The sequence below is a fragment of the Aythya marila genome (genome assembly GCF_965140915.1).
Source record: "Aythya marila genome assembly, chromosome: Z".
Taxonomy (NCBI): domain Eukaryota; kingdom Metazoa; phylum Chordata; class Aves; order Anseriformes; family Anatidae; genus Aythya; species Aythya marila.
In genome coordinates this window covers 35,917,109-35,935,913 of record NC_139080.1, presented here as the reverse complement: position 1 = coordinate 35,935,913, position 18,805 = coordinate 35,917,109, and the positions used below count along the sequence as shown (strand labels likewise).

Here is an 18,805-nt window from a genome sequence, read left to right as displayed (position 1 = left end):
CAATGCAGTGCTTTACTGTACATTACAAATATGTGATTAACTAGTAACTTATTAAATACTCTAATTTGATCCAGTGGTATATAACTAACTCCTACCAGAAACCTCTCCTCTAGGTTTCCTGACTTAGCATATTGATCCAAATGCACTCAAGATCCTGTCTTTCTGAGTTATCAATGACTCTAGAAACAAGTAATAGTGTCTTTTAATGCAGAATGCCAGCTCTACCCTCTGCTCTCCCTCCCAGCTCACAGACATCTCTTTTACACATTCTCCCTAATATTAAAATACTTCTTGAATGGAACAGTTATGTGTAACTGGACAAGTACATACCGGAAATGTTTACAATAAAATTATGTAATATCATCCAACAATGATTCTTTTTGTCTGTTACATGTAACTGCTATTCGAAATTGAGTTTTACCCATTTGCTTTCTTTGTTCAGACTCTTTACATATTAGTACAGAAAATCTGTTATTTTCTCTTTGCATTCCTTAGACAAATCCAATTTGTTTGTGATAGCCTACATTAGCCTACATGAGATTTAAAAAAAATAAAATAATTTTATGAAATCTTCATCTTATGTTTATCAGCTTGCTGGTGACCTTCTAATTACCAATTAAGCACCACACTCAGATCATTCTGTTTAAAGTTGATTTACAAAGCTCCTCTACCATTAGAATATGGTTCAATATTTCATAATACCAAAGCCTTAAGCTTCACCTCAGTTGCATACCTAATTGTTAATATTAGTACTTTCCGCCTTTTTCTCTTGTGGAGACTGACGATGTATATTTTTTTCCCTCTTGTGTGTGGAACCCTTAACTTTTATAGTCCATCAAGTTGATGTGATGCTACATCATTAGTTCATGTGTTTTCTGACCTCTGACAATTTGTTGGATACTTACAGTAACATTCAATTTTGCTAAGACACTTCATAATCCCTTTGAAGAAAAAGAGCACACTACTGTCAGTGTCTTTTGCTGAATTAACTCTCTTCTCATAATATAGGTAGTAGTCATTGTTTATTACTGCTTATGGTCCTGCTGCATACTCACACTAGGTTCCAAGAACAATGACTGTCCTGTTACAGAAGCCCCTTCATTCCTTCGAAGTTCGAGCCCTCAATATTCTGTTATTCACTACATATGAATTCATACTATGCATTATATGTACTATAAGTATTCATAATTCTCAAAATAATATGATTATTTTGGCAAAGGCCAATGCTTCTTGATTCTCCTTCCTTTTGGATCACATACCTACAATCCACTTTTTTTAGTTTTTACCTCTAATTGATCCCTACAGGTTTGATTTCAAGAATAACTACTCAATAGTTGCATTTCAAGACGTACTTCATAGGTGCATTTAATTTTCTTAGATGCTATGAGATATCCCAAATATCTCCTGCCTATATTTTCTAATGTATATTAGCCATTCCTGCTTCATGTATCAGAGTCATTTTCTTCTTCAGAATAATAAGAAGAAATACAAGAAAGACAGGGATCTTCTGGAAAGAGTCCAGCGGAGGGCCACAAAGATGATCCGGAGCCTGGAGCATCTTCCCTATGAAGAAAGGCTGAGAGACCTGGGTCTGTTCGGCCTGGAGAAAAGAAGACTGAGAGGGGATCTCATCAATGTGAATAAATATCTGAATGGTGGGGGACAGAAGGATGTAGCCAACCTCTTCTCAGTGGTTTGTGGGGATAGAATAAGGGGCAATGGCTGCAAGTTAGAGCACAGGAAGTTCCGCACTGACATGCGAAGGAACTTCTTCATGGTGAGGGTGACGGAGCATTGGAACAGGCTGCCTAGAGAGGTTGTGGAATCTCCTTCTCTGGAGATATTCAAGGCCTGTCTGGAACCCCTACAGTTCTGTGATTCTGTGAAAATTAAAAACAGGATATAAAAAAAACACCACAGTGATTTCTATCTGAATTTTTCCATAACTAACTGCTATAGAAAGAGCAAGCCACACTCTCTTCTCTGAAGTTCCTCTATTAGCTGAACCTATTCATTAACAATGTTGAAAAGACTTAATTGTATGTTAAAAAGAACTACATAATGTCATGAGATACATGGAAAAAATAAAAAAATAAAAACTGATTTAAATTGATTAATGAGGAAAAGATTACACTTGCACTCAGAAAAATCAAGTCAGGCTTGAAAAATGAACAGAATAGAAGACAAAGGTAAAAGAGTATACAAATATGTTGAACAAGTTCAGAAAGAGAGAGAGTTTAAACTTGATTAAATTTGATCTCTATAAGGAAAAACTTATTTGAATTACTGAGACTAGAGGGAGAACCAGACATCAAGGTCATAGGAAAACTGACAGCCACCTGGAAGGAGACAGTAGAAATGAGGGAAACTGGATTTCAAAGGAAGAGCTGGTGCAGGGAAAAGCACAGTCACTTACTGTGACATCTTGATCTTCCTTTACAGGCTATTGCATGAAATACCTAAGAATTATTTTTAGGTGATTTACTCGATATACTACAAAATTCAATTGAAACACCATGATTTTTAAGTATACTTTTTACAGTGGTATACTGTGAAAAATTCTGTTTTCAGAGAACTTTTTTTCCCATAAATATTTCGTACCTAACTAAAGAAAGCAGTCTTCTAAGGAACCGATGAACTTCTAAGGTTCATCAATGTTTGAATTCTACAGAGCATTGTTATTTTCAAAAAATTTTTCTGCAAAGTAACAGTAGTCAGCAAAACTGTTATTTGAAATTTGCATGCATATTCTTTTATCCAGGAGAAAAAACTACATATTTAGCTTTAGTACCTATATATTATTATTATTTATAGAGAAACTGCATTTTGTGTGTGTGTGTGTGTGTACAGTACAACCATATAAATGCTAAAGAATATTTATGGTTGTTAACAGAAAAGCAGCGATATTATTCAACAACAAATGAAGCATCACGATATTTGCTAATACGTGATTTGTGTCATTAATGCTACTTTTGAGAACAGAAGATCTTTTACTTTCTCATTTTCTAATTTCTGATAAACTTTTCGTTATGGGAGTATGTAAGGTATCTATAGTATAAACACTTGCTTATCTCCTTTTTCAATAATTGCTACTGCATTTTATTCAATGTAGTCATTCCATATCAGCCTGAATGAAGAGTGAATTGTGGCTCTGTCATCTGTCAGGATGCTTTATTAAAAAAATAGATAGACATTACATTAATTCAGATTTTCCCATACTTAGCCAGAAATAACCATGTAGCTATGGAAAGAACACTATTTTTTTCCTCCTAGAGGAACGATTCTGTATTAGAAGAAAGCTAATCTTTCCCCATGAAAGTTAAGTTTCAAAAACACGTGCTTGTGGGAAATGAGGTAATTCACACAAATCAACAGATATGAATTGTATTCTCTGAAGTGCTGGAATTTTTTTTTTTTCCAGAGTAATTTACTACACAATTATGAATTTTTTTCCTTGGACATAAGCATGCTGGCAGTGATGTACAAAAAGGTGACCAATATGAATGATGGAATTCTAGAGAAATCTAGGCAACAGACCTAGAGCCATTCGGACCAGTTCAGAGCTAACACACAGCCAGTACATGACCTTCAAAGACTGCCCCAGATCAGTGAATGCAGCAAAGATTAGCCCCACTTGGTCTTTTGCCTTTTTACTTTCACCCAGGACTACACTTATTTAAGTGAACACTCAAAAGAAAATCCAAATTCAAACCTTCACAAATGTCATGAACTCTTCTACTCTGTCATTGGCGAGCAGCAGCTTCTTCTGAATTGTTTCCAAAGCCTGACCACTCTGTTTAGCCAAACCATGTAGTTGTTGAGATGCAGCAGTCTCAAGTTCAGTCATGGCACGTTCGGTCTCAGTCATTTTGCTCTCTAGATTGGAAAGCTTGACATCCTGAAATACATCGAGAGAAACAGGAGTGACACAATAAAAGCTGATAGGCAGATATGCCAGCTTACAAAGAAACGTCCCACAAAATGGTAAATATCACAAAACACTTAAAATGTGATTTCACAAGAAAAAAGTAATTTCATTTGCTGTCATTACATCCATATTTCAGTGTATACATTTCAGTGAGGTGAGTGAATGAAATCAGTTACATACATTAGTGTTCTTCTGTTCTTTTTTACCTTTATGTATTTAAAAAGGCTAAGCCAATGACCTTGCAACTTTTCATTTGAAAGAAAGATATGAAAAGGTTTCACAGTAAACTCATCACAAAGCTATTATACCTTTTTCTCCAACTCATCTTTAGTCTTGTGAAACATCTGCTCATAATGAGACTTCTCTTCTGTAGCTACATTAAGCCTCTGTTTCAGTGAGTCAATGGAAGCCTTCTTGTTTGAACAGTCTTCGTTCAGTGACTTTAGCTGAAACAAAAGCAAAGAGCAACTTGATTAATAGAAATAAAAAATAAAAATAAACAGAAATAAATAAAAATAAATAGAAATAAAATTTAAAAATAAAAACTAAATCTAAAACAAGCCTATACATACTACATAATATACCTCTCTGTATTATATAAATTACTTGATAAAAGTACCTTTTTCTGAAATTACAAAGTCTACTGCTGATCAGGTAGAGATCAGTTTCCATGTACTTTCCTGTAACATAAAGCCTTGACTTGCATGAAATGTACAGAAAATCTCTTCATTTGCAGCACTGTTAAGTTTAGATATATTTTACCGTCACTATGAATCCAAATGTGAATAAACCATAGCTTCTACTGATTTCTTGTATCTTTCAGAAGCAAAATATATTAATTAAAACCTAGCTGAGAAACTGGTGACTGTCTACAAGCCAACAGTCTCTACAACATATTATAATAATAATTATTATATTTTTCCATACAGTGCGAACCTTGATTCTGGATGAAATGAAATAGACTAGCACTCCTAGAAAATCATTCAGTTCTCCAGTGAAGAACTCAGTTCTTCAGTTCTTAACAATACTAATCAGAAAGTTGTCCAGACAGTATTGAGTAACAGGGAATTTCTTTGATCTGCTGCTGAAGTTAATGTGAAATTTATGAAGTTGATTTTCCATATAGAATAATCAAAGTAATGTATGGAATTTGATTATCTGGAATCTAAAAAATGCAGCAGTTAATATACTCAAAGAACAGGATTAAAGTACATCATTCCATTCTAAATCTTGTCTTCAAAAGCAAAACCAGGTACTTCTCTCATTTCATACATCTCCCTTGCTTACTTATGCTTTCACTCTCTGGCCGAGGTTTTCTTAATAACAACCTGGCTTTGGCGTGGAGGGTAAGAGAGTAGCTCTCTCTAGAGCTGAAAGTGCTTAATGACTTCAAGCAGAGGTAGTGCCTGTAGTATAAAGCAAGCACCTGCATTCTAGGATAACAAAAGCAAGCTGGTAAATTGTTTATTTCTATTTCAGGGTCACATGCTGCATAACCTCACACATAACAAAATGTCATGATCAAGAATGTCATGATTTTCAGGAATTAAAGGTGGAAGTGCAATACATTGGTTGGATAATATAGAAAGATGCCAAGACATAAACTAATTCTTCTGGCTTCCATGAAATTGTCCCAGATTTTTGCAGGAGAAATAATTTGCTATAGAAATGAAATTCTACTTATATGAATAGAATTACATTAAGCGTTAAAACCAAAGAAGTGTGACTCATTCATAATATTGCAGTCCAAAACAGATTAACACATTAAACCATTTAAATACTATAGCCAGGAGTTGTACATGCACTTCATTAGCATATGTCAAGTAAAATCATCCTTGTTTCAGGTCTGCTGTACTTTATGAACTTAGACTCCATAAAACTAAATATCACTACAACTAAATCTCTCTACTTAGAGCATGTCTCTGCAATTCAGTGTTCTGAATTCTTCAAATTTTAATTATACCTCTAGTGAACATACATGTACATTAAATTATGCTGAATACATCCAAACTATCACCATATACTGATTTCATACAAATTACAGTGGGGAGAGTTACACAGTTAAATTAACTGTACCTTGTTTTCTTAAAGCAATATATTAATTTAGTATGTATAGTGCATTGAAATAATTTATGCAAATACACCAGCTTTTGGTTTTCATGAAACTACAGCTAGCAAAAAAGAAGTACCTTTCTCTCAAGGCTATCTAATGTTTCAGTACAAGCTTTCTCATTTTCTTGATATGCTTTTAGACGAGACCGTAAGTCTTCTATCAAATGTCTTTTCATATTAAGGTCCCTCTCCAATCGAGAAATCCTAAAAGGGAAGAAGTTAAACTGCATTTCACTGTTAGAAAATATTGCTAATACACATTTTTTTAAACAACTAAGGCGTATAAATGCAGTAGAGAAACTACCATTCTGTAGCTTTTGAATGTTTTTTAAATACAAGTTTATTAAAATCTTGAAACTTAGCTTATTCTTAAACTAAAAGAATGACATTGTTTCCTGTTAAAGAGACCTATTTCTAAATATTCAATTTATTTGTGATTTGCTTTTTTGCTCTGGATAATGTTCTAACTTGCATTATCTGAACTCATATGATACTTCCTAAGCTATTATCAAAAAAAGACAGTTTAATTAATTACACTTCTTTGATGTCTGAAGTACATATCTTTCAAACATCATTTTGTTCAAAATTCTTTTTAAAAGAAAGTGAAGGGAAGAATTCTTTCATCCAACTCAGTAAGGCACAGATACATGAAGAAACACTACTACTGTATTATAATGCCAGATAAGACAACTCTTAAAATCTGAAAAAACAAGAAATAAAACTCTTCACAAACTTCTGAACTAAAGAGACTTTCATGTACTACAAGAAAATCTCCATTTAATAAGAAAATTACGTGTTAATCAATGCCTCCATGGTTATGGTACACATTAAATATAAACATAAGCAATACCTAACACCTGAATTACAGACATCTGGATTTCTTTTTATGAAAGCAAAATGATAATATATTCAGGAAAAAAAATATTGTTTGATATCATGCCAGTGTCATATTAAAAAATCAGGAAACTAATGCATCTTAACATTCCTTCCATCTATTTCACATCTACATTATTTTGGTTTTGTTGATTAAATCTTAATGTTTATGAAAAAGCAGTTATTTATTTTATCAAGGAAGCATGATAACTGGTAACTCTATTTTATAAAGTTCAGTTTAAACACCATGGTAGAAGATTTCAGTTTTATTTTAAACCAAAAATATACCATATACACAATTTAACCATTTTAAAAGTTCTCTGTTTCTGAAATGAACAAATTTTCAGATAAGTAAACAGCCTTTTTCCTATAAATAAAAAAAAATACAGTTTTTAGAGGATTTAAACTCTGGGACAGGCAAGAAATTCACAGATAAACTAATAGGTTATGTTTTTATTGTACTATAATTGATGAACTGTATTACATCAATTAAAGTAAGTAGGCAGAATAAAAATCTCAGTTACATACTTTAAACCAATACATGTGAATTTCAAACGAGTGATAAGCCTTAATCAATTCAAATAAAAACAAATACAACTGTCCTTTTTAACTGTTATGAATGTAAAACTGGATAGTTAATCGTGTTTAAGCATCTTAACCTTGACATGTCTCTTAGCCCCTAGGCAAAGAATTACTGTATGTGAAACATGGCGTTTAAAGTGCTGAGGAATTTATTTAGACTTACATCAAGGACTAAAAAAAAAAAAAAAGTCCACTTTATGGTGTGAGTTCCAATTTAAGGTATACTTATTATAACACAGATATTGTATCTAGCTATTGTAGCTGAACGCAACAGTTTAAACATGCAATTTTAGCATGTACTTCTCTAATTTTTAAAACAAACAAGCAAACAAAACAAAACGAACCTGAATGGTAAGAGTCTGCAAGATTATAATAAAAACAGAAATCTAACATTCTCTTACACATCTAATAGTGATATAGTACCGATTATACAGCTGCCACCGGGTGGCACCAAACACAACGGAGAGAAAGGTAAACATACTTCGCTTGAAGTTCCCGAATCTGTTCTTCTTTTTGCTGGACTTCATTTTTCAAAGACTTAATGGTGGTTGATTGCTTAGTGATTTCATTATTCGAATTCTATATTGGAGAATATAAACAAATCATATTGAATATTATCTCAGCCAACAGTAAATTTGTTTGAAATAATGGGATCTGTAAACTTTCCCCTATTACATGAATTTTCTTAAATGTTAACTGGAATCTGCTACATTGTGCAAAGGGAGAATTTTTATTTTCCAGCAACACTGAAGCAAAAATATTTCCATTAGAAAATATGCTCAAAATCAGTACCCTTCCACTGGTATGAAAATATATGATTAATAGATGTTCCCCAGGACACCTGCAAGCTCAAAGCAGTATCAGGACCAAATTTTCTCTTGCATAGCACAGTTAGCTAAAAAGGTAACAGGAAAGAAGAGAAGTAAAATCAGGTCTTTATTTGAAATTATGCTTGAAAATATGCTTAAATGGTTCTAGAGCACAAGAGAATGTTTTCCAATAATCCCTTTCATCTTGTTCATTTGAATATACAAGAAAACCCACTGCAGGAATTGTTGGTTTTGTGTCCCTTAAAAATCAAAGCAGAAGACAAAACATTTCCATTCAGCCATACTAACAAAAATCCTGTATTTCTGCAACAAAAAGTATGATATTAATGTTCAGGCACACGTAATGCCAGCTATGGGGAATTATACCTTTGTATTGTTACCTTTCGTTGTTGTATATAGTAAGAAGTTAAAAAAATAATAATAATCCTCAACTCCTCCATGCAAACACACGTATAATATACCCAAGATTTAGTTAAGAACTATTTAATCACTCTACAGAAATAAAAATATAAAATTTACCTAGAGTAGCCATCTTAGCAATATGAGCATATGCTTTGAATGCCATTGCTGAAAATGGCAGCTCAAATTTATTGCACGTAGAGATTTCAAAACTCCAAAAGGTGTTGAAAAAATATGCATATGCATGAAGAGTATACACAACATATATGCATGTCTTTTTGCAGGTTCAGCCAATGTGCTAAAGCATTTTATTCATTATGTATAAACAATAATTGAACAGATCAGACATGCTGTAAACAAAGATTCTTCAGGAGAATTTCTCTGCTCAGTGCAGACTTGTAACACCTATTAACATTAATGGGAGTATTGTACATAACTCTGTGGACCTCAAGGGGAGTATATATTCTTGTGTGCATAGTTAGATGTAAAATATTGTTCTTAATAACTTGTCTAGTCTATTTGCTATTATTATAATATGAGGTATTAACAGAAAATTGTTAAAATGATGTATGATAACAGAATATTCCTGAGTTTCCTGAGACCTGTTTGTTGAGGCTGAACTTCATTAGTATGAAGCAAAGCACCCAGTTACATGGTTTATACACCAGATATGAACTCAGATACTTAGGTGGGCCTCTGTAGAGGCTCAGAGGTAAAGACATATGCTTACAGTATTTTCCTTCCAAACTCATCATCCACACCTAACACACTTCTACCTACTGGCAAAGTTACAAAGAATCATTACATACAACAAAAATAAACATTGCAAAGTTAGCTCAGAGAAAGAATGAACAAAACCAGGTACTTTGAGATTTTGAGCTGTAAAGAAAGGTTTTGCAGCTTGTATCTTCAGGCATTCAGAAGAGTAACTTTCTATAACCTCAAACAACAGTTGACAACTTTTGTGAATTTATTCTGCTAAAAATGACTTACAGGGCTTACATTTTTGAAAAATTATCAGGTCAAACTAAAACTAACAGTGACTTGATATAAGTAGCTTTTCAGGCCTTCACAGTCAAAACACTCATCCAATTTATCCACCAGTTATGTCATTCTACTAACCTGGATTTGGAGTCACATATTATGTTTACTTTAAATGTGGTTTTGCCTAGATCATTAATATTCCATTTTCTAACACTGAAAATGTAAGACTTCTTTAAGAAGGAATTGAAAGTCATATTAGTATTTTTGACATCAGATTCATATATGATGTTAAATACTTCTTGTTAAATGCTTCCTCAGCTAAGGAAACACAAAAAAAAAACCTTTCATTTTTCAGTAAAGTATTTTGCAGTTCATATGTAGTGGACAAACAGTAGATTTCTAGCATGAACGTTACTTATATTTTACCAAAAAATCCTCATTTTTATTTTTCTTATTTTCATAAAGCAAATGACTATTGGATTTTTGGATGTCACTCATAAAAAGAACTAACCTTATTAACAGATATTAGCACTTAGCAGCATCAGAAGCAGACGAGGCAAAACCAAACGTGAAATCAACACTGAAAAAGTCAACCTGTATGGTTTTAAGATCTCTTTCTCATAAATCAAGGAAATAAAACTATGTGCCTTCCCAAGGCTACTTTCTGCTGCCTGAATCTCTTCATCGATGTGACCTACCGTTACTAATTCCTGAACTTAGAATTTATGCATTCAATGTCCTATGGCCAAGATCTATATAATCATCATTACCATCAATAGTTAAGACGTCTGAACACTACTCTCTCTCTCACCCGACATGAGCTAGCACAACGAATCCAGTACTTAGAGACAGGCGCGTAACATGGCCTTCAAGCAGGCCCTTTGGCAGACAGCTTGCTAGCGTGCATTTTCTTCTAGCAGCAGGAAGCTGTACCATTTTGACTGTATATCTTTACTCAAATATGAAAAACAAAATGAAGGAAAAAAACCACACCCGAAGACACTCTGCTGCGCATATATTTCATTCAGTGAGAAGAGAGGAAGAAAGAACTAATATGTTCCAGGCAAGCCACCCCTTGAGAAAGCTCTCAGATACATCAGCACAACCTAGAATCTACACCATTCATATACAGTATTCACCAGAGACTGAAGAATGAAATAATCAACAAGTCAGTATTTTCCTACCAGCTAATCTACAAAAACACTAATATGAAGAATGATCTCTCTTTAAAATCAATAATAGTAGTGACATGTAAGTAACATAACACTGTTACATGAGCTGTACAATGTGCCAAAATTCTATCCTCTTCTTTCACAGATAGCTGTTTGCTTATCTCCTTCTTAAAAGAAGCAGAGTAATCACCACAATGCTCATTAAAGCCATTCCACAGCACTTTTCAACAAGATGCATTTAATTATTATGTGAAAACTCAATAAACTCCCTTTTTGGCCTATCTGATCTGCAAAAAAAAGTTTTAATTCTTCTGATTATGACTACATTTCTGTTTAACATCAAAGATTATCTAAAACCTAAGCTCCTAATCATTGGCTAACATATATTAATGATATGCATATATGAGTGTGAAGATATGTATATAAATATATATATATGCTTGACCCAGTTATGAAATACGGTTCATGTGAATTATTCTCAGCACCAGATAATCTGTTCTGTCACCTTTAGTTTGCACTGCAGCTGTTTCATCTCTAAATCAATGTTCTTTGAAGGAGCTGGTGTGGCTTCACTCTTGCCAGCAGTTTGAGACAGATGTTCTCTCAACTTCAATTTTCCTTGTAAGTCTTCCTTCTCCTGTTGCCACTTGGCCAGGTTAGAGGTCAACACCTGTTTTACAAACAGAAGCAACAATCACAATTGCATCCTAAAAATACTTCTGCTTCATTATATCACATGCTTCTGTGGTTTATAATTCAAGATGAATGAAACAGTATATATTATCTATAATTATGGTACATAATGCTGAGTACAATGCTGCTGGCTGGAATCTCTGGTCCATGCAAAGATCAAATCTGGCAAGAAAGAGAATTAAAGTAACATTAAAAACAAGATATTTTTTCAAGGCAAGCTGATTCAAGTTTCACTGTTGCAATTTGTACCATGACAGGCAAAAATTACCACTTACAATAGTAAATAATGGTAATTATTAATTACTATTAGCAATAGAAGTTACTATTAAAACCTGTTTACCCAGAATTTCTCTGGAATTCTAGCATTATTTCTATACCAATGAAGAAATACCAAGGTATCTCAGGCACCAAGCTGTATTAAAGGTGGTTAAATGTCAAAACTGTTTTAATGGTGACCACTGTAAGCTCACTTGAATTGCTGTGTTGACAACTGCTATAAAACATACACTCTTCTCTTGGCTTTTGTTTTGATATTTGTAGGGCTTGTAGAGGTTAAAGCAAAGTGGACCAGCTGCACTAAATATCTTCTGGTTGGCTGGTCTTTACTCATGTTGTGCTATTTCTTCCCTTTCACATATACGCACCATAGCCAGAGAACCACATATTCCATAACCTTGACTCTAGGGCTGAGGTACTTAAGTGGTAAAAGCCAAGCTGGAGCAGGACAGGATAACAGATGTTAGTTGTTTATTCCACTGGGTAGGTCTTACCACCCTATACTGCAGCCAAAATGCTTCTCATTTAGCAACATAAATGCTAAGTCCAATTAGCAGACGAGGCTTGTTAGGGATTTAGTTCAAATAAATAACATGCAAACTAACTCTCAGTCTTGTTGCACTTGATTGACAACTGACAAGACTTATTTAATCTTTGTAACAATATATTTCATGGTACTCTTTATAGAGGTAATCTTTTAAATAAAATATTTGTTTTAATTTAGATAATATTGAATGTTATTTTATGAAAAGGGGAACTGAAATAATCTTCATGTTAGTGCTTAACTTTCACAAATCTGTAGTCAACCCAAATGTTAGGCCCACTGATGGCCTAACAACTCCCTGTTCCTTAAGAGGGTATCAACAGTACTATCTTATTATTCCAAAGAAGATTGTAATATGGTAGTTTAACATAAGGAACAATTATACAAAATGGTATTGAAATCTCTCAAAGGGGAAAAAAAACTTCCTTTGCGAAGAATCCTGATAAGAAACTGGGAAAGATATTACAGCTTAAAATGGCTAAATGTGTGGCTGATTATATGCTTCTACACACACACCAAAAATGTGTGACAGAAGGTTAAAGATAGTGCTCTTTTTCCAAATGTTGTATTGTTTAACTGAAAATTAGATTTTATACCGTTTGCCTTTATTAAAAACAAAACAACACAAAATGAAAAAACATTTTACGTTCATGTGTTTATGTGCTCCCATATATATCTGAGATAAGTACTGTTCTTAGTAGAAGGGTTACTCTTTCTGTTCCCTTCCGAGTCTGCTGTTTTTACTGACAAAGAGATAAATACTGTTAGTGTGTTTAGTAATTGGCAGTTCCATAACCTGTTATATTATTCTCACAATTAATACAGTATGGTTACAACACAAAATGAAGACTACTTTAACAAACAAAACCAATAGCAGTACAGAAAAATGCAGTATAGAAAGGTATATGATTTAGGTTAATTTGTCTAGTATTGCCAATATTTCTACATGCAGAATTTCATGATTCAGTGTTTCTATAATAAATTATTCATAAAAAGAAAAGAAAAAAATCATAGCTAGATCAATATCTCTGATTAAAATTAGAGATGCCCCTCTATCTGCCCAAGACAGCCAGCTACTTGCAGAAGTTTTTAGGCAATTTAAGACTGCTGCCAGCAAAATGCCATGACTGCAGCAGCTACTTACCAAAACCTGTCATTTCTGAATACGCTGAAAAAGAAAGGGGTTTGGTGGAACAGGTGCCAATACTTTCTTATAATATTTACTTAAGTGAGGAAGTAGAAAAAAATATTTCAAATACAAATGTATACAAATATTAACTGCAGAAACAATATCAGACTTCAGGGAGATGTGTCAAAGTAGTATACAAAGGAAAAGCATCCATTAATTTGCAAAAAGCAAAGACAGACACACAAATGCAATCAGCACCAAGCTGTTTATCTCCAAAAGCTGTACAGACTACATCAATGGTGTTAGAGGGTGGTTAGGTTGGTCGTTTTGATTCCTTTTTTTTTTTTTTTTTTTTTTTTAATAATCCTGTTGCATTGTTCTTTTATTTGCAACATATTGAAGGGTATTAGAAAATTCTATATAAATCTATGTAGGATATGAAAAACAGACCTTATCCCCAAAAATATTTATGTCTAAAAGATATACCTTGAATTTACTTAATCAATAAACAAGTTTGTTGCCCAGTTGTTCCTCACCAATCTCTAAGTTTTAGGTTAAGTCTTTCATTCCTTTTTAGACACAGGAGATTTTTTTGTGTATGCGCTACCATGCACACAAATCCTGAATGACAGAGTAAAAAGGATTTACTCTAAGGGAAGAGGTCACTAGGATGAAAGGTAGAATCTTAAACACCAGCTAGACCAGATGTTTGTAAAGGCAGGCTACCGCTGTTCCTCCAAGATGTAGCGGCCTTTGTCTGCTGCACCTCCTCCAGAGTGTTTTGGCTTAACAGATGTTTATAGATTCAATATTTTAACATCCATCTATCTTAATCTCCTTGCTCCTGGTATACCCATGACACTCTGTTCTGCTGTACACAAAGGGATAAGTGATGAAATCTCCGTTTCTGTGTAGTCAATGTAAAACTCCCAGTGACTCAGCAATGCCTTTTACCATATGCCCTCTTCTCAGAAACACGGCAGCATGGAACACCCAATGGATTCATGCAGGAAGCTCCTGGAATAGCCTATTGCTCCCCTGCATCACAACAACCCTGTGAGGAGCTTCTAGCAGAGTCTACAGGAGAGTCAAACTCCTACTGCAACTAGCAAATATGACAATGACATTTATGTTCGTGGTCGTTGCTACTATACTGCAACAACTCTAAAATGGTTTATACACTGTTAGCAGATTAAATAGAATAGGCAAAATTTGAAAATGGGATATAAATCTGGCATTCTTGAAATACTCTTCAAGCACTGAAAACCGTACTTTACTACTCATTTTGTAATCCAGCTATAACCAATATAAATATCCATAAACGTGTTAAAATCATATTTGCTATGAAACTTCTCACTCTAAAACACTGGCACACAAAAAACATCACAGTGTATGGAAATTTCTGTAGTAAACTTGACTTCAACAAATTCCTTTTTTTTTTCTCTAAAAGAACTTTCTACAGTAGGTAATAAAATACGTTTGCTGTACTGCGCAGCTCCAGTACAAAGTTCCATTTCAAAATCCAGCACTGCTTGTCTGAAGGTTTTAAAGCAAAACCTTCTTCTTTATCTCAATCATGAAAATATACAAGAAAAGCAGTACTTGTTGCAAACATAAACCACAATACAACTTTTCAAAACATTTGCAAGCATTGAGTTAGGTATTTGTGATTTTACACATACTATCAAATACTATTATAACACGATAAACATATTTACAATATCGAAGTCAAAATTTATAGTCAGTCCCACCAATCTTGACTCTGTTTTTTTCACTTGAATCAAAACCGACCTCTGCCTGAAGGATCACAGAAAACAAAGCTAATACTAATATAAGTGGTATGCAGCTATTTGAAAATATGAAAGCTGTATACCACTTCTAGACTAAAAAGCCAACTCTGCTGCATACTTAATGTGATCATATAGAGAAAAGGCCAATAATTCCAAATCCTTAGTGAAAGTTTTCTTCATGCAAGTGCTTTATGTGGTTGATTATTTAGCATTCCAGACAGGAATACATAATACAAGTCTTTGGTGATTTAATACCATATTTCTAAACTGAAACAAACACCCCTCAAATACAAGAAAAAGTTACAAAACATAAAAGTTGTCACTTATTCTTCTGATTTTTTTTTTTTTGGTAATATCTACTGTATCACTCAGTGTTTTTTTTTTCTTTAGCCAAATGTAGTTATCAGCAGCAGACTCTGTTTCACAAAATGTCAAGTAAATGAAGGTAATATAGAGGACTTTTTGCCAGTGCTTTAGCTAGTTGTTAGACTTCAGTAGCCTTTAGAGACCATTAAGTACCCTTTGGCTAATTGGCCAATGGTAGATTAATCCTCTTTTTATTCTAGCAGCACTATTTTAACACCCCTTGCACTCTGTCAGTGTAGTATCTGAATGACAAAATAATATTGTGCATGAATAATAAGCAGAAAAGTTAAATTAACATTTCATGTTTCACATGCCATACCTATGTGTCAGAGAAAAAAAAAAAAAACCACTCCTTTAAAGCCATTGACATTCAACTTTTTTAAACAATCTCATGTTGACATCTTATTGAGGTGAATCTTCCTAATTACTGCTAATTGCCTATCACGAAAAAAAAAAAAAAAAACTTTCCTTGAAGTGCAGTTGTCTAGTATAGATGAACATAGCTCCAGTGTGCATAGTAAAGACAGGCATGACACTTGAGGTGTGCTACATTATTATGAGGTCATACTAAATATGGTTTGCAATGAACAAAGCAGCTTTTAAGGATGTTTAAGGCACTGAAAATGTCAATCTTTCATGAAGTGTTTAAATTAGTTCCCAGCAGAGGAATACAGATATCAGCATGCAGATAAGAGGCATATTTTTCATCTCAGTTATTTTAGTAAAGAAAAAATACAGTTTTCCTTTTGATAATGTCACTGTAACACAATCAGAGTTCACCAGCTTTATAAAAGTAAAACATACACCATTATCTTCAGAACTGCCATTTAACACACACAAAATGCAAACTCAACTATTCTTGGAAATACAGGTGTTATTGCCAACAAATAAAGACTCTTTAAAAGTCTTTGAATGTCTTTCTAATCATGTGTTAGTATTGATCAAACAAAGAGTAATCATTGTTTATAAAGGTCATTTACTGTACACCACTTCATAAAACTTTTAATGTAATTTTAATGTAGCTACTTTGTATCAAAATGAGGTTCATAAAAAATTAAAATTCATTCTACAACTTAAAAAAGCTTAGTGTTACAATATTTGGTCTAGCTATGGTATTTTATGAAATGAAAAAAAAAAAAATAGTGTAGATAGGTCCACTTTTTTATTTTATTTTTACATTTGTAAAGGACAATAATACCACACAGATCAAAAACAAAGCATTTACATCTATTCCAGAGAAACATACAAACACTCATGTATAAATGGATCATTCTGGGCCCAATTCTCCAACAAATCATCTGTTGTTATAAGCAACAGAGAAGCCCGAGTATACAACTGCATATTGTGCACAAAACGGTTATGTTCCAAAATATGGAAAATAAGGGAAACTGTAATAATCTAGGTAACAATTTTTTAATATGATGAAAACACTTCTGAAAAATTTCATCTGTATAAAACAGCAATTCAAAGTTAAGGCTATTGACCTGCAGCAACTCAATTTCAGCTTGCATTTTCGATCCGTTTCAGTTTCATATCTCTTTATGAGTAAATACTGCTGTATCTCATGTCTAATTTCTGTATATATTAAGAACACTATCTTGCTTTCATACTAAAGCAGATACAGCACTCCATCTGTCCTTGCAAGTTTCAAAGGAATATAAGAACCATGGAATATAAGAAGCCATGTATGTAATGCTATTTATATAAGTATTTTCATTATGATCAATTATATGATTTCAACTATGTACTTTAATTTTTGTAGGAATTCAGTTTCCCGTGTGAAGATGCAAACTGTCACAATATACAGATGTTACAATTGGGTAGGACCTTGCCTAAAGGCCTTCACTATTCCACATAAATTAAAGAACTCAAAAAAATATATATATTCCTTAGAATGAAAAATATTTGAAATTAAAGTATTTTATACAGTATCTTATATAATTAAAGTTTAACTTATTTGAACTACTTCTACACAGACACAACACCCTATGTGAAGCTACGGTGGAAATAGGAAACCAGCGTGTTTCCAGGTATTTACCATTGCTAGTTAAACAAATACATACTGACTTAGGTACTCCAACACCTAACATGCCTGAGCACCTTAGCTACTGGTATATACAAATAAAGACTTATATCAGATGTATAACATTTACTGCAAAATATCCACACCTTTCTAGAGACTAGAAAATTTTCAATGAAGACAGGGAATCCATGCAATCTTTTATAGTTAGGACCAGGGTTTACTGCAAGATTTTTTGCAGGGTTACACAGTGTTTATCCGATTTTCACCAGATATGAGAGTTGCGGCAAACTCATAAAGCTAGAAATTTGAATTTTTCATCTAGGGTCAGGGATAGTGCTTGCCATATTCCCCCTGCTTACTCTTAACACATCTAAGCACTGCAAATGAACTACTTGCATGAGAGCCAGTCAGGGAATTTCACAATCCCTACAACTCATTACGAATTTAACAGCAGCAATACTAAGTATTCATATGTTTCAGATAACACATACAAATATGCTGCACTAAAACTCATTGGGGGAAAAAATTAATAATGCTTCCATCTGTTTTCCGTATAGCTCACATAAAATAGAAAGAAACCAAACTGAAAATGCTATTTTAAAGACTGTTTTTAAACTTTCTTTTTATTTATGTGCTTATTTCCAAAAGCATACAGCTTTGTATCTTTAAAAATTAAAAATTATTTTAAAAGAAAATATAACCAAGAAAGAAACTAAACAGCTGAAAGAATGGTGAAATATTAATTTAACCTCTCCTCATTTCCATCTGTTTTAGAGAGTGAACCATTTTCTATTGAAATATTTCTGCATCTCAATGTGAGTGGGCAGGAATTCTGTGTGTGTAGGGAAAGCTGTTCCATCTACCATACTCTGGCCTCATCTTTAAATATTGCTCTCATTTACTTAAATCTCAATTTTTAAACTGTTAAAGACTGTTTTCTGTAAACTTACAGAAATCACTTTTAAAAGACACAAAGGTTTGGAGTTGCCATATGGGTATTTTGAGATAAAAATACTGAAAGTACTAGAAAATATTATCAAAGGTGGGTTGCAGTATCTGAGAAACAAAATGTATTAATATATATGTAGGTTTGAATTTATACAA

At 33.3% G+C, this 18,805-nt stretch overlaps 1 protein-coding gene across 4 annotated transcripts in view; it reads right to left on the bottom strand.

The window, feature by feature from the left end:
• CNTLN (centlein) overlaps nt 1-18,805 on the bottom strand; it is a 203,810-nt gene that overhangs the window by 27,029 nt on the left and 157,976 nt on the right. For all 4 annotated transcript variants that reach the window (XM_082783244.1, XM_082783245.1, XM_082783246.1 and 1 more), the window contains 5 exons: nt 11,386-11,550; nt 7,977-8,074; nt 6,118-6,244; nt 4,237-4,374; nt 3,713-3,898 (listed from right to left, as the gene is read on the bottom strand). In XM_082783244.1, the coding sequence (XP_082639370.1) occupies nt 3,713-3,898; nt 4,237-4,374; nt 6,118-6,244; nt 7,977-8,074; nt 11,386-11,550 (714 nt within the window). The remainder of the gene's footprint in view (nt 1-3,712; nt 3,899-4,236; nt 4,375-6,117; nt 6,245-7,976; nt 8,075-11,385; nt 11,551-18,805) is intronic.